Source organism: Pseudophryne corroboree, chromosome 11 (assembly GCF_028390025.1).
Source record: "Pseudophryne corroboree isolate aPseCor3 chromosome 11, aPseCor3.hap2, whole genome shotgun sequence".
Classification (NCBI taxonomy): Eukaryota; Metazoa; Chordata; class Amphibia; order Anura; family Myobatrachidae; genus Pseudophryne; species Pseudophryne corroboree.
The window spans coordinates 318,521,393-318,547,828 of record NC_086454.1 but is presented as its reverse complement, the minus strand read 5'-3'; the positions used below and the strand labels follow the sequence as shown (position 1 = coordinate 318,547,828).

At 48.4% G+C, this 26,436-nt stretch overlaps 1 protein-coding gene across 5 annotated transcripts in view; it reads right to left on the bottom strand.

Annotated features, from left to right (window-relative positions):
• ZCCHC14 (zinc finger CCHC-type containing 14) overlaps positions 1-26,436 on the bottom strand; it is a 152,428-nt gene that overhangs the window by 86,689 nt on the left and 39,303 nt on the right. For all 5 annotated transcript variants that reach the window (XM_063945670.1, XM_063945671.1, XM_063945672.1 and 2 more), the window contains exons 2-3: positions 18,918-19,670; positions 15,774-15,897 (exon numbers count right to left, since the gene is read on the bottom strand). In XM_063945670.1, coding sequence (XP_063801740.1) covers positions 15,774-15,897; positions 18,918-19,454 — 661 coding nt within the window. In that variant the 5' untranslated portion in view covers positions 19,455-19,670. The remainder of the gene's footprint in view (positions 1-15,773; positions 15,898-18,917; positions 19,671-26,436) is intronic.

Genomic DNA, 26,436 nt, shown 5'->3' with positions numbered 1-26,436 from the left:
ACAAATTCTAAGACTATAACTTTCTAAGAGCTCAGGAGAGCCCCTAGTGTGCATCCAACCTCGGCCGGGCACGAAATCTAACTGAGGCTTGGAGGAGGGTCATAGTGGGAGGAGCCAGTGCACACCAGGTAGTCTAAGATCTTTCTAGAGTGCCCAGCCTCCTTCGGAGCCCGCTATTCCCCATGGTCCTTACGGAGTTCCCAGCATCCACTAGGACGTTAGAGAAATAATAAGATTTTACTTACCGATAAATCTATTTCTCGTAGTCCGTAGTGGATGCTGGGGACTCCTTAAGGACCAAGGGGATATAGCGGCTCCGCAGGAGACAGGGCACAATAATAAAAGCTTTAGGATCAGGTGGTGTGCACTGGCTCCTCCCCCTATGACCCTCCTCCAAGCCTCAGTTAGGATACTGTGCCCGGACGAGCGTGCATAATAAGGAAGGATATTGAATCCCGGGTAAGACTCATACCAGCCACACCAATCACACCGTACAACCTGTGATCTGAACCCAGTTAACAGTATGATAACAACGAAGGAGCCTCTGACAAGATGGCTCACAACAATAATAACCCGATTTTTGTAACAATAACTATGTACAAGTATTGCAGACAATCCGCACTTGGGATGGGCGCCCAGCATCCACTACGGACTACGAGAAATAGATTTATCGGTAAGTAAAATCTTATTTTCTCTGACGTCCTAGTGGATGCTGGGGACTCCTTAAGGACCATGGGGATTATACCAAAGCTCCCAAACGGGCGGGAGAGTGCGGATGACCCTGCAGCACCGAATGAGAGACTCCATGTCCTCCTCAGCCAGGGTATCAAATTTGTAGAATTTAGCAAACGTGTTTGCCCCTGACCAAGTAACTGCTCGGCAAAGTTGTAAAGCCGAGACCCCTCGGGCAGTCGCCCAAGATGAGCCCCCTTCCTTTTGGAATGGGCTTTTACAGATTTTGGCTGTGGCAGGCCTGCCACAGAATGTGTAAACTGAATTGTATTACAAATCCAGCGAGCAATCGTCTGCTTAGAAGCAGGAGCACCCATCTTGTTGGGTGCATACAGGCTAAACAGCGAGTCAGATTTTCTGACTCCAGCCGTCCTGGAAACATATTTTTCAGGGCCCTGACAACGTCAAGTAACTTGGAGTCCTCCAAGTCCCTAGTACCCGCAGGTACCACAATAGGTTGGTTCATGTGAAAAACAGAAAACACCTTAAGGAGAAATTGAGGACGAGTCCTCAATTCTGCCCTGTCAGAATGAAAAATTAAGTAAGGGCTTTATATATGATAAAGCCGCCAATTCTGACACACGCCTGGCTGAAGCCAGGGCTAATAGCATCGTCACCTTCCATGTGAGATATTTTAAGTCCACAGTGGTGAGTGGTTCAAACCAATGTGACTTTAGGAAACTCAAAACAACATTGAGATCCCAAGGTGCCACTGGGGCACAAAATGAGGCTGTATATGCAGTACACCTTTTACAAACATCTGAACGTCAGGCACTAAAGCCAGTTCTTTCTGGAAGAAATTCGACAGGGCCGAAATTTGAACCTTAATGGACCCTAATTTTAGGCCCATAGACAGTCCTGTTTTCAGGAAATGTAGGAAACGACCCAGTTGGAATTCCTCTGTAGGGGCCTTCTTGGCCTCACACCACGCAACATATCTTCACCAAATGCGGTGAAAATGTTTTGCGGTTACATCCTTCCTGTCTTTGACCAGGGTAGGGATGACTTCATCTGGAATGCCCTTTCAGGATCCGGCGTTCAAACGCCATGCCGTCAAACGCGGCCGCGGTAAGTCTTGGAACAGACAAGGCCCCTGCTGGAGCAGGTCCTTTCTTAAAAGGTAGAGGCCACGGGTCTTCCGTGAACATCTCTTGAAGTTTCGGGTACCAAGTCCTTCTTGGCCAATCCGGAACCACGAGTATCGTTCTTACTCATCTCCCTCTTATGATTCTCAGTACTTTTGGTATGAGAGGCATAGGAGGGAACACATACTCTGACTGGTACACCCACAGTGTTACCAGAGCGTCCACCGCTATTGCCTGAGGGTCCCTTGACCTGGCGCAATATCTGTCTAGTTTTTTGTTCAGGCGGGACGCCATCATGTCCACCTTTGGTTTTTCCCAACGGTTTACAATCATGTGGAAGACTTCCCGATGAAGTCCCCACTCTCCCGGGTAGAGGTCATGCCTGCTGAGGAAGTCTGCTTCCCAGTTTTCCACTCCCGGAATGAACACTGCTGAGAGTGTTATCACATGATTTTTCGCCCAGCGAAGAATCCTTGTAGTTTCTGCCATTTCCCTCCTGCTTCTTGTGCCGCCCTGTTTACGTGGGCGACTGCCGTGATGTTGTCCCACTGGATCAATACCGGCTGACCTTGAAGCAGAGGTCTTGCTAAGCTTAGAGCATTGTAAATTGCCCTTAGCTCCAGTATATTTATGTGGAGAGAAGTCTCCAGACTTGATCACACTCTCTGGAAATTTTTTCCTTGTGTGACTGCTCCCCAGCCACTCAGGCTGGCATCCGTGGTCACCAGGACCCAGTCCTGAATGCCGAATCTGCGGCCCTTTCATAGATGAGCACTCTGCAGCCACCGCAGAAGAAACACCCTTGTCCTTGGAGACAGGGTTATCCGCTGATGCATCTGAAGATGCGATCCGGACCATTTTTCCAGCAGATCCCACGGAAAGGTTCTTGCGTGAAATCTACCGAATGGGATCGCTTTGTAAGAAACCACCATTTTTCACAGGATCCTTGTGCAATGATGCACTGATACTTTTCCTGGTTTTAGGAGGTTCCTGACTAGCTCGGATAACTCCCTGGCTTTCTTCTCCGGGAGAAAACATCCTTTTCTGGACTGTGTCCAGAATCATCCCTAGGAACAGTAGACGTGTCGTCGGAAAAAACTGCGATTTTGGAATATTTAGAATCCACTCGTGCTGTCGTAGAACTACTTAAGATAGTGCTACTCCGACCTCCAACTGTTCTCTGGACCTTGCCTTTATCAGGAAAGCGTCCATATTTCTTTTAAGAAGAATCATCATTTCGGCCATTACCTTGGTAAAGACCCGGGGTGCCGTGGACAATCCAAACGGCAGCGTCTGAACTGATAGTGACAGTTCTGTACCACGAACCTGAGGTACCCTTGGTGAGAAGGCAAATTTGGACATGTAGGTAAGCGTCCCTGATATCCAGTGACACCATATCGTCCCCTTCTTCCTGGTTCGCTATCACTACTCTGAGTGACTCCATCTTGATTTGAACGCTTGTATGTAAGTGTTCAAATATTTCAGATCTCACCGAGCCGTCTGGCTTCAGTACCACAATATAGTGTGGAATAATACCCCTTCCCTTGTTGTAGAAGGGGTACTTTGATTATCACCTGCTGGGAATACAGCCTGTGAATTGTTCCCAATACTGCCTCCCTGTCGGAGGGAGACGTTGGTAAAGCAGACTTCAGGAACTTGTGAGGGGGAGACGTCTCGAATTTCCAATGTACACCTGGGATACTACGTGTAGGATCCAGGAGTCCACTTGTGAGTGAGCCCCTGCGTGCTGAAACTCTTGAGATGACCCCCTACCGCACCTGAGTCCGCTTGTACTGCCCCAGCGTCATGCTGCGGACTTGGCAGAAGCTGTGGAGGGCTTATGTTCCTGGGAATGGGCTGCCTGCTGCAGTCTTCTTCCCTTTCCTCTACCCCTGGGCAGATATGACTGGCCCTTTTGCCCGCCTGCCCTTATGGGGACGAAAGGACTGAGACTGAAAAGACTGTGTCCTTTTCTGCTGAGATGTGACTTGGGGTAACAAAAGGTGGATTTTTCAGCTGTTGCCATGGCCACCAGGTCCGATGGACAGCCCCTTTATACGGCAATACTTCCATGTGCCGTCTGGAATCTGCATCACCTGACCACTGTCGTGTCTTCGTCTGGCAGATATGGACATCACATTTAATCTTGATGCCAGAATGCAAATATCCCTCTTCGCATCTCGCATATATAGAAATGCATCTATAGTCAATAAAATCTTGTCCCTGTCAAGGGTATCAATATTTTCAGTCAGGAAATCCGACCAAGCCCCCTCAGCGCTGCACATCCAGGCTGAGGCGATTGCTGGTCGTAGTATAACACCAGTATGTGTGTATATACTTTTAGGATATTTTTCAGCTTCCTATCAGCTGGCTCCTTGAGGGCTGCCGTATCTGGAGACGGTAACGCCCCTTGTTTTTATAAGCGTGTGAGCGCCTTATCCACCCTAAGGTGTGTTTCCCAACTCGCCCTAACTTCTGGCGGGAAAAGGTATACCGCCAATAATTTTCTATCGGAGGAAACCCACGTATCATCACACACTTCATTTAATTTATCTGATTCAGGAAAAACTACAAGTAGTTTATTCACACCCTACATAATACCCTTATTTGTGGTACTTGTAGTATCAGAAATATGTAACACCTCCTTCATTGCCCTTAACATGAAACGTGTGGCCCTAAAGGAAAATACGTTTGTTTATTCACCGTCGACACTGGAGTCAGTGTCCGTGTCTGTGTCAACCGACTGAGGTAAATGGGCGTTTTTACAAGCCCCTGACGGTGTCTGAGACGCCTGGACAGGTACTAATTTGTTTGCCGGCCGTCTCATGTCGTCAACCGACCTTGCAGCGTGTTGACATTATCACGTAATTCCTAAATAAGCCATCCATTCCAGTGTCGACTCCCTAGAGAGTGACATCACCAATACAGGCAATTTGCTCCGCCTCCTCACCAACATCGTCCTCCTACATGTCGACACACACGTACCGACACACAGCACACACACAGGGAATGCTCTGATAGAGGACAGGACCCCACTAGCCCTTTGGGGAGACAGAGGGAGAGTTTGCCAGCACACACCAAAAACGCTATAATTATACAGGGACAACCCCTTATACAAGTGTTTTCCCTTATAGCATTTTTATATATGTAATCATATCGCCAAATAAGTGCCCCCCCTCTCTGTTTTAACCCTGTTTCTGTAGTGCAGTGCAGGGGAGAGCCTGGGAGCCTTCCTCACAGCAGAGCTGAGCAGGAAAATGGCGCCGTGTGCTGAGGAGAATAGGCCCCGCCCCCTTTTCGGCGGGCTCTTCTCCCGGAGTTTGTGAGATCTGGCAGGGGTTAAATACATCCATATAGCCTCAAGGGCTATATGTGATGTATTTTAGCCATAAAAAGGTATTATACATTGCTGCCCAGGGCGCCCCCCCCAGCGCCCTGCACCCTCAGTGACAGTTGGTGACTGTTGGTGAAGTGTGCTGACAACAATGGCGCACAGCTGCAGTGCTGTGCGCTACCTTATGAAGACTGAAAGTCTTCTGCCGCCTGTTTCTGGTTCTCTGGACCTCTTCAACTTCGGCATCTGCAAGGGGGGTCGGCGGCACGGCTCCGGGACGAACCCCAGGGTGAGACCTGTGTTCCGACTCCCTCTGGAGCTAATGGTGTCCAGTAGCCTAAGAAGCAAATCCATCCTGCACGCAGGTGAGTTTACTTCTCTCCCCTAAGTCCCTCGTAGCAGTGAGCCTGTTGCCAGCAGGTCTCACTGAAAAAAAAAAACCTAACTTAAACTTTTATTCTAAGCAGCTCAGGAGAGCCACCTAGATTGCACCCTTCTCGGCCGGGCACAAAAATCTAACTGAGGCTTGGAGGAGGGTCATAGGGGGAGGAGCCAGTGCACACCACCTGATCCTAAAGCTTTTATTATTGTGCCCTGTCTCCTGCGGAGCCGCTATATCCCCTTGGTCCTTAAGGAGTCCCCAGCATCCACTAGGACGTCAGAGAAATATATATATATCATTTTTTTAAATTGCACCATGCGATAACTCCCAATAGTGCCTTTTTCTCAGACTTTTCCTTGCAGCTTCAGGATCTGCGAGGAAAAGTCCTCCCTCAGGGATAAACATGCGAGTAAATCCCACAGCTGATCGAATACGCCCCATTGTCTGTTCTGCTTTGAAGTGAACTAAAAAAAAAAAAAAATCTTCCTTCAATTTACTCTCTTCTACAACAGTGAAAGTGTTAACACATCCATGCAGCAGATTAAGAGAGCCAGGATATCAGCAGCAGCTGTTGGGACAGCATGCCTTAGCCTGAAAATGTAATCTCTGATAGCATATCACGGTATGGGGATCAGATAACAGCACTGGTAGTGTAATGCAGAGTAGTTGGTGCACCAAAATGTTTGACAAACTTTAAAGAATACTGATCAAAGGATTAAAGCTACAAGAAACTACACCAGCGAGATTCCTAAAGCCAAGTAGTTTAGGGAAACTTTGCTCTCATTACCCTGCTCTGCAATGTGATGTTCCGTCACAAATGCAGGTGCTGCGCTGCAAGCTGAGGTCATCCGAATCCAGCTGTCACTCGCAGCCGGAGGGTCCTGTAGGGGCACCAGGAACAATTCCTTTATACAGCAGCTATGTAGGAGTTTAACTCTGAAATCCGACACATTACACTTATTTACCATTCTTATACTCTAAAACAGACGCCCCCGTCGTTAAGATAAAATATGATATGAAGGGGTTTAAACGAAAGAACCTCATGTTACAGATATAGGTTAATTCTTAGACAACTGTTTGAGTCTTAATTCTGAATAAATGATACTGCTACCTCGGAGAGAAGAAACAGCCAGCCCGGAAGGGGCACGGCCCCCAAAAAGACAGCAGTTAAGAGGGGATATTGTGGATTTGAAGGAGAATTGGGAGGAATGTTAATCTTGTTGATTCCCCAAAGAATATGCTTGTAGCCACCAAAGTCTTATTCCTGGAATTCACCCATGCCATTGCCACACAAGTACTCATGTTATGCATGGGAGATTCCACATGTAATGCCACTATTATTGGCTCAGACCCCAAGAATTTATTTGATAGGCTGCATAGTAACAACTCCGGCAGTTTGTTAAACCCACACAGAGTACAACTCGGCTGATTCGAGGACCATCTAATCAGTCTTTGGGGGGAATCAAATTAAGAGTGAGAAGCTAGTGGGGGTAAGTTACCGTTGCGATGGAGTGTAAAGGCCTGCAATGGCGCCTGACCTTACCTAGTGCTGGGGCTGCGTACAAATATCTGCAAGTCCGGCGGCACTGTAGATGCGGCATACCGCCTTACTTACACACATGAGGGCAAGCGGCTCACACCTAATTGGATTCCTCCCTTATTGTGTTCATGTTCTGAGGAACACAGAGACAAGCAACAAGCCCAACAAGCCACAGGCAGGCTGTAAGCTGACCAGGAGATGGATAATGTTGGCATGTTTACACAGCATCAAACATAACATATAGAGGTAGTTTTCGACTTTTTAAGTCAATATAACCCAAAATTTTTCGACAAGTCGATGAATTCGACTTGTCGAAAAGCGCGTGGATCGGCGGAATAGCTGCTGATCCACGTGCTTGTGTCAAAAACGGGGCCAAAACCGACAGGTTTTGGCCCCCTTTTCTTCCCTCTCAGTTCAACTTTAAAAAAAAGTCGAATGAGATGGGGACAGCAGCGCCGGAGACGGGGAGAGCCGAGGCAGGGACGGGTTGAGCAGCGCTGTAGGACAGCCGACGCTCACAGCAGTGACCACCCGGCTCCAGCAAGCGAGACCTCGAGAGAGAGAGGGGGAGACAGGGAGCGGCGGCAGCTGTGACAGGGGGACGGAGCAGCGGCTGCGAGACAGGAGGGATGGGGGAGAGCCGCGGGCAGATGGAGGAGAGCAGCTCTACAGCAGCGGCTATATAGATGCTGCTGTAGCGCTGCTCTCCCCGCAGCTCTCCCAGTCTTCCCCCCGCATCTCAATTCGACTTTTGTAAAAGTCGAATTGAGATGTCCATTAAATAGGCCAGGTCGGATCCATTCCGACAAATGAATGTCGGAATGGATCCGACTTCAATTGAATATACCCCATAGTGGGGGGAGATTCAAATGTTTGAAAAGTCAGTTGGGAGTCTGTTTTTTCCTATATAATAGACAGGAAAAAACAGACTCCAAACCGACTTTTCAAACATTTGAATTCCACCCAGTGAGTGCATGGTGGACAAAAGGAGAACTCCAACTTTTGGGTGCAAAAATAAAACCTTAACTTTTACTTCCCTTCAACAGTACTCTCCATTCTATGGTTCTTTGGGGGTTGGGGAAGGGGGTGAGAAAGGGGGGGGGGGGGGTAAAGAGGTCCACACCACGCTTCATTCTACCAATGGACCTGAGTAGGCATTGATGACCTAACTAAACACCAAGGGGAGGGCTTTGACTCCCGCCCTGCTTGTTCCACCCAGGGCGAGCAGAAGAGGAAAGTGCATCATCATGGGACATGCCACAAACTCCAATAGATGCATCTAATCAAGCATAACAGGTAAATAGAACTTCAAGCATCATAATAACGCTTTACATTCTGCTTGAAATCACATTTTCGCTTTTGATCGAGTTCTTTAATTTATAAATTAGGCCAGATGCATTTATTTAGACCACACTGTCTCAGAACCACCGCATATGTTGGCTACTTGAGAGTGGACAAACAATTCTAGCACCCAATGAATTCCTAACTCATTATACAGTGATTTTATTTTCAGCAATACCTGGCCTCTGGCGTAGTAACTCTGATTGGTCAGCTTGCTCTGGACACCACAGCCACAGCCTGTCTCTTGTCAGTTCTGTGCAAGACCCAGGCACTGGCTGTTGGAGCCACCGTACAGGCCGCTTTTACGTTTTATCACAGGACCAGGACTTACACTGTTTAGTGCTGCATGCGTCGATTAGAAGATGGGTGTTGTAGACTACATACAACACTAATGTCACCGCAGGTCCCACTTATCCCACTGCATTTTGGAAAATTAGCAGAAGTATCTAGAAATGGCACATTAATATAAGCAACAACATAGAAAAATAAGAATTTACTTACCGATAATTCTATTTCTCGGAGTCCGTAGTGGATGCTGGGGTTCCTGAAAGGACCATGGGGAATAGCGGCTCCGCAGGAGACAGGGCACAAAAAGTAAAGCTTTTCCAGATCAGGTGGTGTGCACTGGCTCCTCCCCCTATGACCCTCCTCCAGACTCCAGTTAGGTACTGTGCCCGGACGAGCGTACACAATAAGGGAGGATTTTGAATCCCGGGTAAGACTCATACCAGCCACACCAATCACACCGTACAACTTGTGATCTAAACCCAGTTAACAGTATGATAACAGAGGAGCCTCTGAAAGATGGCTCCCTAAACAATAACCCGAATTAGTTAACAATAACTATGTACAAGTATTGCAGATAATCCGCACTTGGGATGGGCGCCCAGCATCCACTACGGACTCCGAGAAATAGAATTATCGGTAAGTAAATTCTTATTTTCTCTATCGTCCTAGTGGATGCTGGGGTTCCTGAAAGGACCATGGGGATTATACCAAAGCTCCCAAACGGGCGGGAGAGTGCGGATGACTCTGCAGCACCGAATGAGAGAACTCCAGGTCCTCCTTTGCCAGGGTATCAAATTTGTAGAATTTTACAAACGTGTTCTCCCCTGACCACGTAGCTGCTCGGCAGAGTTGTAATGCCGAGACCCCTCGGGCAGCCGCCCAAGATGAGCCCACCTTCCTTGTGGAATGGGCCTTAACAGATTTAGGCTGTGGCAGGCCTGCCACAGAATGTGCAAGTTGAATTGTGTTACAAATCCAACGAGCAATCGACTGCTTAGAAGCAGGCGCACCCAACTTGTTGGGTGCATACAGTATAAACAGCGAGTCAGATTTTCTGACTCCAGCCGTCCTTGTATATTTTTAAAGCTCTGACAACGTCCAACAACTTGGAGTCCTCCAAGTCGCTTGTAGCCGCAGGCACTACAATAGGCTGGTTCAGGTGAAACGCTGATACCACCTTAGGGAGAAAATGCGGACGCGTCCGCAGCTCTGCCCTATCCGAATGGAAAATTAAATAAGGGCTTTTATAAGATAAAGCCGCCAGTTCAGATACTCTCCTGGCGGACGCCAGGGCCAGTAACATAGTCACTTTCCATGTGAGATATTTCAAATCCACATCTTTTAGTGGTTCAAACCAATGGGATTTGAGGAAATCTAAAACTACATTTAGATCCCACGGTGCCACCGGAGGCACCACAGGAGGCTGTATATGCAGTACTCCCTTGACAAAAGTCTGGACCTCAGGAACTGAGGCCAATTCTTTTTGGAAGAATATTGACAGGGCCGAAATTTGAACCTTAATAGATCCCAATTTGAGACCCATAGACAATCCTGATTGCAGGAAATGTAGGAAACGACCCAGTTGAAATTCCTCCGTCGGAGCACTCCGATCCTCGCACCACGCAACATATTTCCGCCAAATGCGGTGATAATGCTTCGCGGTGACTTCCTTTCTTGCCTTAATCAAGGTAGGAATGACTTCTTCTGGAATGCCTTTTCCTTTTAGGATCTGGCGTTCAACCGCCATGCCGTCAAACGCAGCCGCGGTAAGTCTTGGAATAGACACGGTCCCTGCTGAAGCAGGTCCTGTCTTAGAGGTAGAGGCCACGGATCGTCCGTGACCATCTCTTGAAGTTCCGGGTACCAAGACCTTCTTGGCCAATCCGGAGCCACTAGTATCGTTCTTACTCCGCTTTGCCTTATGATTCTCAATACCTTTGGTATGAGAGGCAGAGGAGGAAACACATACACCGACTGGTACACCCAAGGTGTTACCAGCGCGTCCACAGCTATTGCCTGCGGATCTCTTGACCTGGCGCAATACCTGTCCAGTTTTTTGTTGAGGCGAGACGCCATCATGTCCACCATTGGTCTTTCCCAACGGTTTATTAGCATGTGGAAAACTTCTGGATGAAGTCCCCACTCTCCCGGGTGAAGATCGTGTCTGCTGAGGAAGTCTGCTTCCCAGTTGTCCACTCCCGGGATGAACACTGCTGACAGTGCTATCACGTGATTCTCCGCCCAGCGAAGGATCCTGGCAGCTTCTGCCATTGCACTCCTGCTTCTTGTGCCGCCCTGTCTGTTTACATGGGCGACTGCCGTGATGTTGTCCGACTGGATCAACACCGGTCTTCCTTGAAGCAGAGGTTCCGCCTGGCTTAGAGCATTGTAGATTGCTCTTAGTTCCAGAAATGTTTATGTGAAGAGACTTTTCCAGGCTCGACCACACTCCCTGGAAGTTTCTTCCTTGTGTGACTGCTCCCCAGCCTCTCAGGCTGGCGTCCGTGGTCACCAGGATCCAATCCTGTATGCCGAATCTGCGGCCCTCCAATAGATGAGCCCTCTGCAACCACCACAGAAGAGATACCCTTGTCCTTGGAGACAGGGTTATCCGCAGGTGCATCTGAAGATGCGACCCTGACCATTTGTCCAACAGATCCCTTTGGAAAATTCTTGCATGGAATCTGCCGAATGGAATTGCTTCGTAAGAAGCCACCATTTTTCCCAGGACTCTTGTGCATTGATGTACAGACACCTTTCCTGGTTTTAGGAGATTCCTGACCAGGTCGGATAACTCCTTGGCTTTTTCCTCGGGAAGAAAAACCTTTTTCTGAACCGTGTCCAGAATCATCCCTAGGAACAGCAGACGAGTTGTCGGCATTAATTGGGATTTTGGAATATTCAGAATCCATCCGTGCTGCTTTAGCACCTCTTGAGATATTGCTAATCCCATCTCTAGCTGTTCTCTGGACCTTGCCCTTATTAGGAGATCGTCCAAGTATGGGATAATTAATACGCCTTTTCTTCGAAGAAGAATCATCATCTCGGCCATTACCTTTGTAAAGATCCGAGGTGCCGTGGACAAACCAAACGGCAGCGTCTGAAACTGATAGTGACAGTTTTGTACAACGAACCTGAGGTACCCCTGGTGTGAGGGGTAAATTGGAACGTGGAGATACGCATCCTTGATGTCCAAGGATACCATAAAGTCCCCTTCTTCCAGGTTCGCTATCACTGCTCTGAGTGACTCCATCTTGAACTTGAACTTCTTTATGTACAGGTTCAAGGACTTCAGATTTAGAATAGGCCTTACCGAGCCATCCGGCTTCGGTACCACAAATAGAGTGGAATAATACCCCTTCCCTTGTTGTAGAAGAGGTACCTTGACTATCACCTGCTGAGAGTACAGCTTGTGAATGGCTTCCAAAACCGTCTCCCTTTCGGAAGGGGACGTTGGTAAAGCAGACTTCAGGAAACGGCGAGGTGGATCTGTCTCTAATTCCAACCTGTACCCCTGAGATATTATCTGCAGGATCCAGGGATCTACCTGCGAGTGAGCCCACTGCACGCTGTAATTTTTGAGACGACCTCCCACCGTCCCCGAGTCCGCTTGAGAAGCCCCAGCGTCATGCTGAGGCTTTTGTAGAAGCCGGGGAGGGCTTCTGTTCCTGGGAAGGAGCTGCCTGTTGCTGTTTCTTCCCTCGACCTCTGCCTCGTGGCAGATATGAATAGCCCTTTGCTCTCTTATTTTTAAAGGAACGAAAGGGCTGCGGTTGAAAAGTCGGTGCCTTTTTCTGTTGGGGAGTGACTTGAGGTAGAAAGGTGGATTTCCCGGCTGTAGCCGTGGCCACCAAATCTGATAGACCGACTCCAAATAACTCCTCCCCTTTATACGGCAAAACTTCCATATGCCGTTTTGAATCCGCATCGCCTGTCCACTGTCGCGTCCATAAAGCTCTTCTGGCCGAAATGGACATAGCACTTACCCGTGATGCCAGTGTGCAGATATCCCTCTGTGCATCACGCATATAAAGAAATGCATCCTTTATTTGTTCTAACGACAGTAAAATATTGTCCCTGTCCAGGGTATCAATATTTTCAATCAGGGACTCTGACCAAACTACCCCAGCACTGCACATCCAGGCAGACGCTATAGCTGGTCGTAGTATAACACCTGCATGTGTGTATATACTTTTTTGGATATTTTCCATCCTCCTATCTGATGGATCTTTAAGTGCGGCCGTCTCAGGAGAAGGTAACGCCACTTGTTTTGATAAGCGTGTTAGCGCCTTGTCCACCCTAGGAGGTGTTTCCCAGCGCTCCCTAACCTCTGGCGGGAAAGGGTATAATGCCAATAATTTCTTTGAAATTATCAGCTTTTTATCAGGGGCAACCCACGCTTCATCACACACGTCATTTAATTCTTCTGATTCAGGAAAAACTATAGGTAGTTTTTTCACACCCCACATAATACCCTGTTTAGTGGTACCTGTAGTATCAGCTAAATGTAACGCCTCCTTCATTGCCAAAATCATATAACGTGTGGCCCTACTGGAAAATACGGTTGATTGGTCACCGTCACCACTGGAATCAGTGCCTGTGTCTGGGTCGACCGACTGAGGCAAAGGGCGTTTTACAGCCCCTGACGGTGTTTGAGGCGCCTGGACAGGCACTAATTGATTGTCCGGCCGCCTCATGTCGTCAAACGACTGCTTAAGCGAGTTGACGCTATCCCGTAATTCCACAAATAAAGGCATCCATTCTGGTGTCGACCCCCTAGGAGGTGACATCCCCATATTTGGCAATTGCTCCGCCTCCACACCAATATCGTCCTCATACATGTCGACACACACGTACCGACACACAGCAGACACACAGGGAATGCTCTAAACGAAGACAGGACCCACTAGCCCTTTGGGGAGACAGAGGGAGAGTCTGCCAGCACACACCAAAAAGCGCTATATATGACAGGGATAGCCTTATAATAAGTGCTCCCTTATAGCTGCTTTATATATATCAAGATATTGCCATTAAATTTGCCCCCCCTCTCTGTTTTACCCTGTTTCTGTAGTGCAGTGCAGGGGAGAGACCTGGGAGCCGTCCTGACCAGCGGAGCTGTGAGAGGAAATGGCGCCGTGTGCTGAGGAGATAGGCCCCGCCCCTTTTTCGGCGGCTCGTCTCCCGCTATTTTGTGAATACAGGCAGGGGTTAAATATCTCCATATAGCCTCTGGGGGCTATATGTGAGGTATTTTTAGCCTTTTAATAGGTTTTCATTTGCCTCCCAGGGCGCCCCCCCCCAGCGCCCTGCACCCTCAGTGACTGCGTGTGAAGTGTGCTGAGAGGAAAATGGCGCACAGCTGCAGTGCTGTGCGCTACCTTTAGAAGACTGCAGGAGTCTTCAGCCGCCGATTCTGGACCTCTTCTTACTTCAGCATCTGCAAGGGGGCCGGCGGCGCGGCTCCGGTGACCATCCAGGCTGTACCTGTGATCGTCCCTCTGGAGCTGATGTCCAGTAGCCAAGAAGCCAATCCATCCTGCACGCAGGTGAGTTCACTTCTTCTCCCCTCTGTCCCTCGTTGCAGTGATCCTGTTGCCAGCAGGAATCACTGTAAAATAAAAAACCTAAGCTAAACTTTCTCTAAGCAGCTCTTTATGAGAGCCACCTAGAATTGCACCCTTCTCGGCCGGGCACAAAAATCTAACTGGAGTCTGGAGGAGGGTCATAGGGGGAGGAGCCAGTGCACACCACCTGATCTGGAAAAGCTTTACTTTTTGTGCCCTGTCTCCTGCGGAGCCGCTATTCCCCATGGTCCTTTCAGGAACCCCAGCATCCACTAGGACGATAGAGAAATACTTTTCTCTTTTATTGTGCATAATGCAGGTCAGAATGAGCGTAACTGTGCAAACTAGAGATGAGCGGGTTCGGATTTACTCGGTTCTTTACGCCAGAATTAATCGCTATTTCTTATTTTCTGGATTTTTCCAAAACAGGTGACGTCCGACAGCCAATAAGGAGTTTTGGGTAAATCCGAGTAAAACCGAACCCGCTTATCTCTAGTCCAAACTTAAAATGCAATACATTGGAATACTCCAAAGTCCCAGGAAAGTAATGATTAGCCATTGTAATAATATTTATTTCAGATTCTGTTTTCGGGGGGTATCCAGTTAGCTGCACTCATTTCTCGGCTGATAAAAATGGTCTATATTTAACTATAGCCCGTTTTTAGCTGGTAACACAGGGGATCCGGGATAGGTTCCGGAAGCATGTGTTATGGCAGCTCTGAGGGATGGTTATTGTGGCATAGACCCAGATAAGGGTGGTCATTCAGAGTTGATCGCTCGCAGTTTTTATCAGCCGTGCAAACGCAATGCCGCCTCCCACTGGGAGTGTATGTTAGCTTAGCAGAAGTGTGAACGAAAGAATCGCAGAGCGGCTACAAACTTATTTTGTGCAGTTTTAGAGTAGCTCAAAACCTACTCCTAGCTTGCGATCACTTTAGACTGTTCGGTTCCTGTTTTGACGTCCCGAACACGCACTGCGTTCGCCCAGCCACGCCTGCGTTTTTTCGAACACTCCCTGAAAACGGTCGGTTGACACCCAGAAACGCCCACTTCATGTCAATCACTCTGCGGCCAGCAGTGCAACTGAAAAGCGTCGCTAGACCTTGTGTACAACTACATCTTTCTTTGTACTTATACGTTGCGCCGCATGCGCAGAAGTACCGTTTCCCCCCCCCCTCATTGCTGCACAGCGAACGAATGCAGCTAGCGAACAACTCTGAATGACCACCAAGAGGCGGCTATCGAGACTAATTGGATAGACCCTGGTGAATCCATTAGCCACTGTAAATTACTACCCTTTGTTTCATTTAAAATATAACAGTCCGACATAACTTATAAAGTTGGATCATTTTCCATTATCATTACCGATACAGTATTTGGACATCGGAATCTCATGCTCTGGTGACTGGGAGCTGCCTTGATGTGCGGTGTGTACAGAGAGCACAAAAACAGACAGGATAAGCTCTATGTACAAGGGGTATACGGTGGAAAGAGAAGATTTCCTCACCTTTGGAGTGCTTTCCGGAAGGCCGCTTGGGTAACGAATCTTCTATGGAATGTGCTGATATGTGTAGTGCATTTGCTAAGCTGTTACCGACGCTGCTTATAGGGTTCTCTGTTCTTGGAGTCAGCTGTGACATAGAGTAGATACACAATATGACCATCTAAATATATGCCAACTTGCAACAAAAACAACTTTGCTTCGCTGTGAACATGGTAATTGCTGCTCATTTCCCTGCCAATCACTGCATGACCTGAGCAGGGAAGGTTACAAGGAGGAGATTAATCGTATGTATCGTTTGCGGAAATATAATGCTGAAGATGACAATTTCACAGACGCAGCCATGCTCACAGCCGTTTGTGATGGTGCACAATGTACTTATGTAGGAGTACATACGTTTGGTCTACAGTCAATATGAGGATGGTAGGATGCTGATGCGGCTGTAATATTAGTTAAAGCATTTTAACGGTGTCGGCATTATAACGCTAAACATGATCGTAAAGCACCATGTTTACAGTTATGCTGAAATGGTTACAATACTTTCCATTACAACCATGTCGGCATTCTCCCGTTCACATACCTTCAATGAAATGACTACATTCCCGTAGGTTTTGTATGAGGGCACCTTGTAGCCACCACAGGATAATATACCATCACAGAGAGACTACCTGGTTCCAGATGCAATTCCCACTGGGGACAATTCAATTCAGAGTGACATTCCATAGGAGCCTGGCAGGATCTAACAGGAAAACATCTTTTTTTTGTGCTTGCGAAATAAGTGATGCATTACCTAGTACAGTACCCGGAAATTGGGCGCAGATGCACATCTCCGGAACCCGTGCTGAAACCAATCTTACCAATTGGCCAGCGTTCCCCTAAACAGCACAGATTTATCCTATCTATGCATGAGGCCACCCAATTATACCCAGGGGCTGATACGTTTACGGCTGATGTGTATAAGCAAGAAGGGGCATTTACATGTTATATTCTACATGACCGTAAATTAAATTAAAAGCATTAATTACACACAGGGTCTTACAGAACCTCAAGCTGAAGTAATATACTGTCATATCTACTACTAATACTGTATAGCCAGAGGCCATGGAATGGCAATAGGTGCTGCACTGTGTAAATGACTGAGCTGTCACTTTGGAGCAGATGTTCTACATACCAGGACAAGAGAGTACATGCTTTCACTCATACCTGTAGCACGTTCTCCAATGCTATGTATAGTAGGGAAAGCCTGACTGCCAAACCAGTGGCATTTTCCCGACAGACCTCCAGCAGTGTGCTGCTTTCATTACTGCCTCTTCTTTCACCAAGGTCACGTGGGCCACAAGACTGACCGCGGACCTTAGTAATCACACTGCAGCGCTGATACAAATGCTAGTCTTCAATTGATTGAAAAAAAAAAATAGGAGGAGGAAAATACATGGGCCAAGTTGAGCTCATTAGCCAGTCACTCCACACCTCATTCATTGGGCGAGATTTAAATCTTCGCCCCTCCCCCCTCTCGCGCCAGCTGGCAGTATTCTAAGGTTGCTGCAGACGGGCGCGACAAGTTCATTTCAGCGCACTACCACCCTGGGGGTAGCGAGATAAAATGCGCATAAAGAGACACGGTCGCGATAACTGGGGGCATTTGAATATCGTCCCTCAAACTCCCGTCACTTTAGACAGGAAATCGGGGGTGCGATCAGATTTTAATCTCCCGTCTAAAGTGACTGGAGATAGAGGGACGATATTCAAATGTCCCCAGTTATCGTGCTGATCGCGCCCATAGCACCTAAACCTCGACTAAAGTCATTGGTGCGATCGTGATAAGACCCGTTTGGGCGCACAAACAGGTCTCTTTACATGCATTTAGGCTTGCAACCCCTGGGGGTAGTGAGCTGAAATTAACTTATCACGCTCGTCTGCAGTAACATTAGAATACTGCCGGCGGACGCGATAGGGGGGCGGAGATTTTAATCTCGCCCAATGAGTTTTAGTGAACGTGTAACTGGTCTAAACACAGTTGAGGTTGCCAACTAGGGATATACTTATGGTGAAGTAATGTCATTAGTTACTACAGAACTGATAGGCTAGTATTGGTCAGCCCATATTAGGGCTGCTCTCGGATGAACTTGGGAATAATTTTTATTTTAATTTATGAAGTAATTACTGCAGCCTCCTTTGGAAGACATGTGGATGTAAATATGTCAAACACCTCTGCTAGCCAGACATTCTGGATCTGATCCCGAGACAGACGCAAAGGGGTGGATTCAATTCAAAGCAATGTTAACAGCGCTGGGTGTTTTAGTCACGAGAAACGGCAATCTCTGACTTAAGTGGCTGCCGTGATGCGGTTTGCTCCGCGCTAGAGGCAGAAAACAGCATGGCTGTGCTAGTTTATTCGGATTTCTGCTCACAACTCAGAAGGGAATGTGAGCAGAATTCCTCTAATCAGGCTTAACTGCACGGCCAATTAAATAGCTCCGGGACCTCCTACCTGGCACTATTAACATCGCTTTGAACTGAATCGACACCAAAGTCTGCAGCTGATAGCTTTACTACCTTATGCTAATGTATTAGTCTTCATGCACATGCATTGCTCTGTTTTCTGCTATTTTCCCATCAGCAGCAATTACTAGCATCAGCACTAGCATCCAAACCATGCTAGGTGCAAAAGGTCCGTCTGAAACAGTCGTGCCATCTCTGCCCACGTGGATCAAGCAAACACGCAAGTCGAGCCACATGCCCCACAACGCTCATCTGTTCCACCTGTGCGATAATGGCCAAGAAATACCCATTGCGAACTGCGCAGTCTCATATCCTCCGCGAAAGGTGCAGTGCATGCGCTGTTAATTGCGAGAAGCGCCCGTGTGCAGACTTACGTCCGACTCAGAATCAGGTTTGCTGTACTGGAACTTACACCCCCCATTAATAAGGGGAACATTGTATGTGTGAAAGCTTTGGGCAACAGTTAGTCATGCAGGAATCATGCGACAGTGGCGAGATGTACAGAACTTTCTAAAGAGTGGAGAAGAGGCCAAATGGAGAGGTTGACCATAGCAACCAATCAGATTGTAGAATAGCTTTTATCAAGTGCAGTCATCTCCACTGGACCACTTCTCCACGGAGTGATACATTGCATCTTCTGGGAGGTACCTTGGAGGGGCAGCAGCCCTGGCTGTGGCTGCTGCTGCTGGGGTGCCGGCCTTGGATGTGGGACAGCTCCTTCCTCAGCAGCTGCTTCTGGTGGAAGCTGAATGCCGGGTGGATGGTGGCCATGGTGAAGAGCAGCAGGAACTCGTCCCCGGTGCGCCCGTCGTTCAGCTGGAGGCCCAGGTTGTTGATGATGGAGTCGATGTGGGTGAGGGTCCGGCACAGGACGCCCGCCGCCTCCCGGTTATCGGAAGCCAGCAGGGCCAGTGACAGCAGCAGCTTGCTCCGCACCACCTCGTCCGTCAGGTTGGTGAGGCTGGCCAGGTCGGCCGGGTTGTTGGCCTTGATCTCGGAGTCCCGCAGCGAGTGGTAGTCCTTGCGGGCCAGGTCCTCCAGGCAGGAGCCCAGGAAGCGCAGCTCCAGCGGGATGCACAGGTCCAGCAGGCCGCACAGGAACTCGATGCGCTGGGAGGAGGTGAGCTCGGAGAACCAGCGGTACACGCCGTCCCTCTGCAGGGGGCAGCGCTGCTTCTCCACCATGGTGCCCCGGGGGGAGATAACGGGACACACCCGGCAGATCCCCGCTGCCTCCTGCTGCTGCTGCTGGGATACACGTAGACACCGCCTCCCGGCCTGGCTCTGCCCGCCTCCTCCACTCCTCCCTCCCTCCGGAGGTCTCTCAGCGAGGCCCGGGCCGGGCAGACCGAGCCACCTCCTGCAGCATCTTCCGGGCCGCTCAGCAGCAGCTGCCGCCGCCTGCGGAGAGAAGAGAAGAAGCGGTCACACAGCGCCCGGAGCACCCGCACACTCGGCTCCCGGATGTCACTACACCCGCACACTTACATAGCGCTATGGCCGGGAGCGGAGAGAGGGACACCATCACCCGCACAGTCACACCTGCCGCCCGGAGAAAGGGGCACCATCACCCGCACAGTCACACCTGCCGCCCGGAGAGAGGGACACCATCACCCGCACAGTCACACCTACCGCCCGGAGAGAGGGACACCATCACCCGCACAGTCACACCTGACGCCCGGAGAGAGGGACAGCATCCCCAACAGTGTAACGCCTGCCGCCCAGCTCCAATTTATCACCCGCTTGCCGGGTCGCAGCTGTCACCCACTATCACCCGCACATACCTGCAGCACGGGTCACAGGTGTCACCTTCTATCATCTACACTGCGCCCTGCACCAAGGTGTTACCCACTATCACCCACACATACCTGCCTCCGGGGCTCACAGGTATCACCCACTATAACCCGCTGGCCAGCTCACACCTCACCCAATATAACACACTGGCCTGCTTGCAGGTGTCACCCACTATCACCCGCATATACCTTTGCCACCCACCCACACCTGCCTGCCTTCCGGGCTCGCAGGTATCACTCACTATAACCCACTGGCCGGCTCGTACGTGTTACCCACTATAACCCGCTAGCCAGGCAGCCAGCTCACACATCACCCACTATAATTCACTGGCCGGCTTGCAGGTGTCACCCACTATCATCGGCACACACAAGCTAGCTACCTCCCAAGCATCACCCACTCTCACCCGCTGGCTTGCTCGAATGTATCGCTCATTATCACTCACTGGACTGCTCCCAAGTCACCCAATATCACCCACTAGCACTTCTCAGTCCCAGAAAGAGCCTACTAGTGCCAATGTCCCTATACCCATTCTACAAATGATATCAGTGAGAAATGGCATGCATAGATATAGCTTGTGGCAGCAGCAGTGCATATATTGGGGGTGTTCCAGCACAGCTGGTTCCTGTGCCCACTCCCGTTTGTGCCAGTGAGCAGGTGTGGCAGCATATTTTCTAAACCATCTGCCTTGTACACTCATGTTTGACATGTTGAAGGCATTTTACTGACGCCGCAAATATATAGGAATAACGGCTGTTAACCCAGACGTTTCGCATGATACAAGTCTGGCCTTACGTTTAATATTACCGTTCTAAATTTTAGGGTCAAAACCGGTGGAAACGAAGTCGCCACTTCTAGCGCACAATGGGCCTAATTCAGTAAGGATAGCAAAGTGTGCTTTGGATCACATATGCTGGGGGCCGCCCATTGCAGGGCAAGGCACCCAGCATGCTGCCAGCCGCCGCCTCCCCCCCCCCAACAAGCAGAAATTGCTTGTTAGTAGGAATAGAGGAAGCTTCCTGCCTGCGCAGCTGTGCAGCGCCCGCAGTAGACTCGACTCCATACCCCGAACGCAACGGCTGCATGTGAAGTCACGCAGCTGCTGCAATCACGCTCCCGTTCGCGCCACCTCGCCCTAAGTTCGTCCGGCTCCGCCTCCTCCCTGGAAACAGAGCTACTTTAAGAAAGACTATAGGTCTGGGTGTGCACTGGCTCCTCCCTCTATGCCCCTCCTCTAGACCTCAGTTAGAGAAACTGTGCCCAGAGGAGACGGACAGTACGAGGAAAGGATTTTTGTTAATCCAAGGGCAAGATTCATACCAGCCCACACCAATCACACCGTATAACTTGTGTATCTATTAAACAGTTAACAGTATGAAAAAACAACGTAGCATCAGTCCAACCTGATGAAACTATAACATAACCCTTATGTAAGCAAAACTATATACAAGTCTCGCAGAAGTAGTCCGCACTTGGGACGGGCGCCCAGCATCCTCTACGGACTACGAGAAAAAGATTTACCGGTAGGTTTAAAATCTTATTTTCTCTAACGTCCTAGAGGATGCTGGGGACTCCGTAAGGACCATGGGGATTATACCAAAGCTCCCAAACGGGCGGGAGAGTGCGGATGACTCTGCAGCACCGAATGAGCAAACCTTAGGTCCTTCTCAGCCAGGGTATCAAACTTATAGAACTTTGCAAAGGTGTTTGAACCCGACCAAGTAGCAGCTCGGCACAGTTGTAGTGCCGAGACCCCTCGGGCAGCCGCCCAAGACGAGCCCATCTTCCTAGTGGAATGGGCCTTGACCGATTTTGGTAACGGCAATCCAGCCGTAGAATGCGCCTGCTGAATCGTGTTACAGATCCAGCGAGCAATAGTCTGCTTCGAAGCAGGGGCGCCAACCTTGTTGGCTGCATATAGGACAAACAGTGCTTCTGTTTTCCTGACTCTAGCCGTTCTGGCCACATACATTTTCAAAGCCCTGACTACATCAAGGGACTCGGAATCCTCCAAATCTCGTGTAGCCACAGGCATCACAATAGGTTGGTTCATATGAAAAGATGACCCCACCTTAGGCAAGAATTGAGGACGAGTCCGCAATTCCGCCCTATCCATATGGAAAACCAGATAGGGGCTTTTATGAGACAAAGCCGCCAATTCCGACACTCGCCTAGCCGAAGCCAAGGCTAATAACATGACCACTTCCAAGTGAGATATTTTAACTCCACCGTTTGAAGTGGTTCAAACCAGTGCGACTTAAGGAAACTCAACACCACGTTAAGGTCCCAAGGCGCCACCGGAGGTATAAAAGGAGGCTGAATATGCAGCACTCCCTTCACAAAAGTCTGTACTTCTGGGAGAGAAGCCAAATCTTTTTGAAAGAAAATGGATAAGGCCGAAATCTGAACCTTAATGGAGCCTAATTTTAGGCCCAAATTCACTCCAGTCTGTAGGAAGTGAAGGAAAAGGCCCAGATGGAATTCTTCCGTAGGAGCATTCCTGGCCTCACACCAAGAAACATATTTTCGCCATATCCGGTGATAATGTTTCGCTGTCACGTCTTTCCTAGCCTTTATCAGAGTAGGAATGACCTCATCCAGAATTCCCTTTTCCGCTAGGATCCGGCGTTCAACTGCCATGCCGTCAAACGCAGCCGCGGTAAGTCTTGGAACAGACATGGCCCCTGTTGTAACAGGTCCTGTCTTAGAGGAAGAGGCCACGGATCTTCTGTGAGCATTTCCAGCAGATCCGGATACCAGGTCCTTCGTGGCCAATCTGGAACAATGAGAATTGTTCTCACTCCTCTTTTTCTTATTATTCTCAACACCTTGGGTATGAGAGGAAGAGGAGGAAACACATAGACCGACTGGAACATCCACGGTGTCACTAGGGCGTCTACTGCTACCGTCTGAGGGTCTTTTGATTTGGCGCAATACCTCTGTAGCTTTTTGTTGAGGCGGGACGCCATCATGTCTATCTGGGGCAGTCCCCACTGACTTGCAATCTGTGCGAAGACTTCCCAATGAAGTCCCCACTCCCCTGGATGCAGGTTGTGTCTGCTGAGGAAGTCTGCTTCCCAGTTGTCCACTCCCGGAATGAACATTGCTGACAGTGCGCTTACATGATTTTCCGCCCAGCGAAGAATCATGGTGGCTTCCGCCATTGCCACTCTGCTCCTTGTGCCGCCTTGGCGGTTTACATGAGCCACTGCGGTGATGTTGTCTGACTGGATCAGAACTGGTTGGTCACGAAGTAAGTTCTCCGCTTGACGTAGGGCGTTGTATATGGCCCTCAGTTCCAGGATGTTGATGTGAAGACAAGTCTCTTGACTTGTCCAAAGTCCTTGGAAGTTTCTTCCCTGTGTGACTGCTCCCACCCTCTGAGGCTCGCGTCCGTGGTCACCAGGATCCAATCCTGAATGCCGAACCTGCGGCCTTCCAAAAGGTGAGCACTCTGCAGCCACCACAGGAGAGATACCCTGGCCCTAGGGGACAGGGTGATCAGCTGATGAATTTGTAGATGTGACCCGGACCACTTGTGCAATAGGTCCCATTGGAAAGTCCTTGCATGGAACCTGCCGAAGGGAATGGCTTCGTATGTTGCCACCATTTTTCCCAGGACTTGAGTGCAATGATGCACCGACACTTGTTTTGGCTTCAATAGGTTCTTGACTTGAGTCATGAGTTCCTGAGCTTTTTCTATCGGAAGAAAAACCCTTTTCTGGTCTGTGTCCAGAATCATGCCCAAGAAGGTCAGACGAGTCGTAGGAACCAGCTGTGACTTCGGGATATTGAGAATCCAGCCGTGTTGCTGTAACACCTTCAATGAAAGTGACACGCTGTTCAGTAACTTCTCTTGTGATCTCGCTTTTATGAGGAGATCGTCCAAGTATGGGATAATTGTGACACCCTGCTTGCGCAGGAGCACCATCATTTCCGCCATTACCTTGGTGAAAATCCTCGGTGCCGTGGAAAGCCCAAACGGCAACGTCTGAAATTGGTAATGACAATCTTGTACCGCAAATCTCAGGTACGCCTGGTGAGGTGGATAAATGGGGACATGAAGGTATGCATCCTTTATGTCCAGAGATACCATAAAATCCCCCCCTTCCAGGCTGGCGATGACCGCTCTGAGCGATTCCATCTTGAACTTGAACCGTTTTAAGTAACATAGTTGAAAAAAGACAATTGTCCATCGAGTTCAACCTATTTGTGGTGTCCTCTGCATGATGATTTGACTAAATAGTAACTATAATGCATGACTATGCACCATACCCCTGGATATCCTTATCCAATAGGAATTTATCTAACCCATTCTTAAAGGTGTTGACAGATTCCGCCATTACAACTCCCTCGGGCAGGGAATTCCAAACACGTATTGTCCTTACCGTGAAAAAGCCTTTACGCCGTATTGTGCGGAATCTCCTCTCCTCTAACCTGAGCGAGTGTCCACGAGTCCTCTGTGTTGATCTAACCAAAAACAGGTCCCGCGCAAGCTCCGAGTATTGTCCCCTTATATATTTGTAGATGTTGATCATATCCCCTCTTAGTCTCCGCTTTTCCAATGTAAACATGCCTAGTCTTTCAAGCCTTTCCTTGTATTCCATCGTCTCCATGCCCTTAATTAGTTTGGTCGCCCTCCTTTGTACCTTTTCAAGCTCCAGGATATCCTTTTTGTAGTACGGTGCCCAGAACTGTACACAGTATTCAAGGTGTGGCCTCACTAGTGATTTATATAATGGGAGTATAATACTCTCGTCCCTAGCATCAATACCCCGTTTTATGCATGCTAATATCTTATTAGCCTTCTTTGCTGCAGTCCTACTTTGGGTACTACTGCTTAGCTTGCTATCTATGAGGACACCTAAGTCCTTTTCCAGTACAGAATCCCCTAGTTTTACCCCATTTAGTAGGTAGGTGTAATTTTTGTTCTTGTTACCACAGTGCATTACCTTACACTTGTCTGTGTTGAAGCGCATTCTCCATTTGGCTGCCCATGCTTCTAATTTAACTAAGTCGTTCTGAAGAGACTCGGCATCCTCCTCTGTATTTATAGCCTTACACAATTTGGTATCATCTGCAAAAATTGACACCATGCTCTCTAGACCTTCTGTTAGGTCGTTAATGAAAATATTGAACAATAGCGGTCCTAATACTGAGCCTTGCGGCACACCACTTAGCACTTCAGTCCAAGTTGAAAAATATCCATTAACCACAACGCGCTGCTTCCTATTATCTAACCAGTTTTTGACCCAAGTGCATATTGTGCTTCCTAGCCCTGATTCTTGTAGCTTGTATATAAGTCTCATGTGTGGTACAGTATCAAACGCTTTGGCAAAGTCTAAAAAGATTACATCCACGTCTTTACCCTGATCTAGGTTTGCGCTTACTGTTTCATAAAAGCCAAGTAAGTTGGTTTGACAGGATCTGTCCTTCATAAACCCATGTTGATTCCTTTTAATGACCTTATTGGTTTCAAGGAACTTCTGAATACTATCTCTTAGAATACCTTCCAATACTTTCCCCACTATAGATGTAAGACTAACTGGTCTATAATTACCTGGTTCAGCTTTACTTCCCTTTTTGAATATAGGCACTACTTCCGCTATACGCCAGTCTTTGGGAACCATACCTGATATAACTGAATCCTCAAAGATCAGAGATAGCGGTTTTGCCAGTTCAGAGTGAAGCTCCATTAGAACCCTTGGGTGAATACCATCGGGCCCTGGTGATTTATTAATCTTTAAATGTTTTAATCGGTGACAGACTACTTCCTCGCTTAAATAAGTACCTATCAGTGTGATATTGTCCTTATTGAGATTGTGTGTCAGTCCCTGAATTGGGTCCTCTCTAGTGAATACTGTTGAAAAAAACTCATTTAGTGTGTTCGCTATGTCATTATCATTTTTGCTTAAGACTCCCAACGTGTCCTTCAAAGGGCCTATACTCTCCTTTTTTAATCTCTTGCTATTGATGTATTTAAAGAATTTTTTGGGATTTGCTTTGCTTTCCTTTGCTACTAGTTTTTCAGTTTCTACTTTAGCCGCTCTTTTTTCCTTTTTGCAATTTTTGTTACATTCCTTATAGTGCTGAAATGACTCTGCTTCCCCGTCGGATTTGTATTTTTTAAATGCTCGCCTTTTCTTGCCCATAAGTTCCTTAATCTTTTTGTTAAGCCACATCGGTTTATGATTTTTATTCCCTTTTTTGCTACTCATAGGAATATATTTGAGTGTATTTTTAGCTAGCAGGAATTTTAGTACCTCCCATTTCTCCGTAGTATTTTTTCCTAAAAACAAACCTTCCCATTCAATATCCCTGAAAAATACCCTCATCATTTCAAAATTTGCTTTGCTAAAATTTAAAGTCCTAGTTG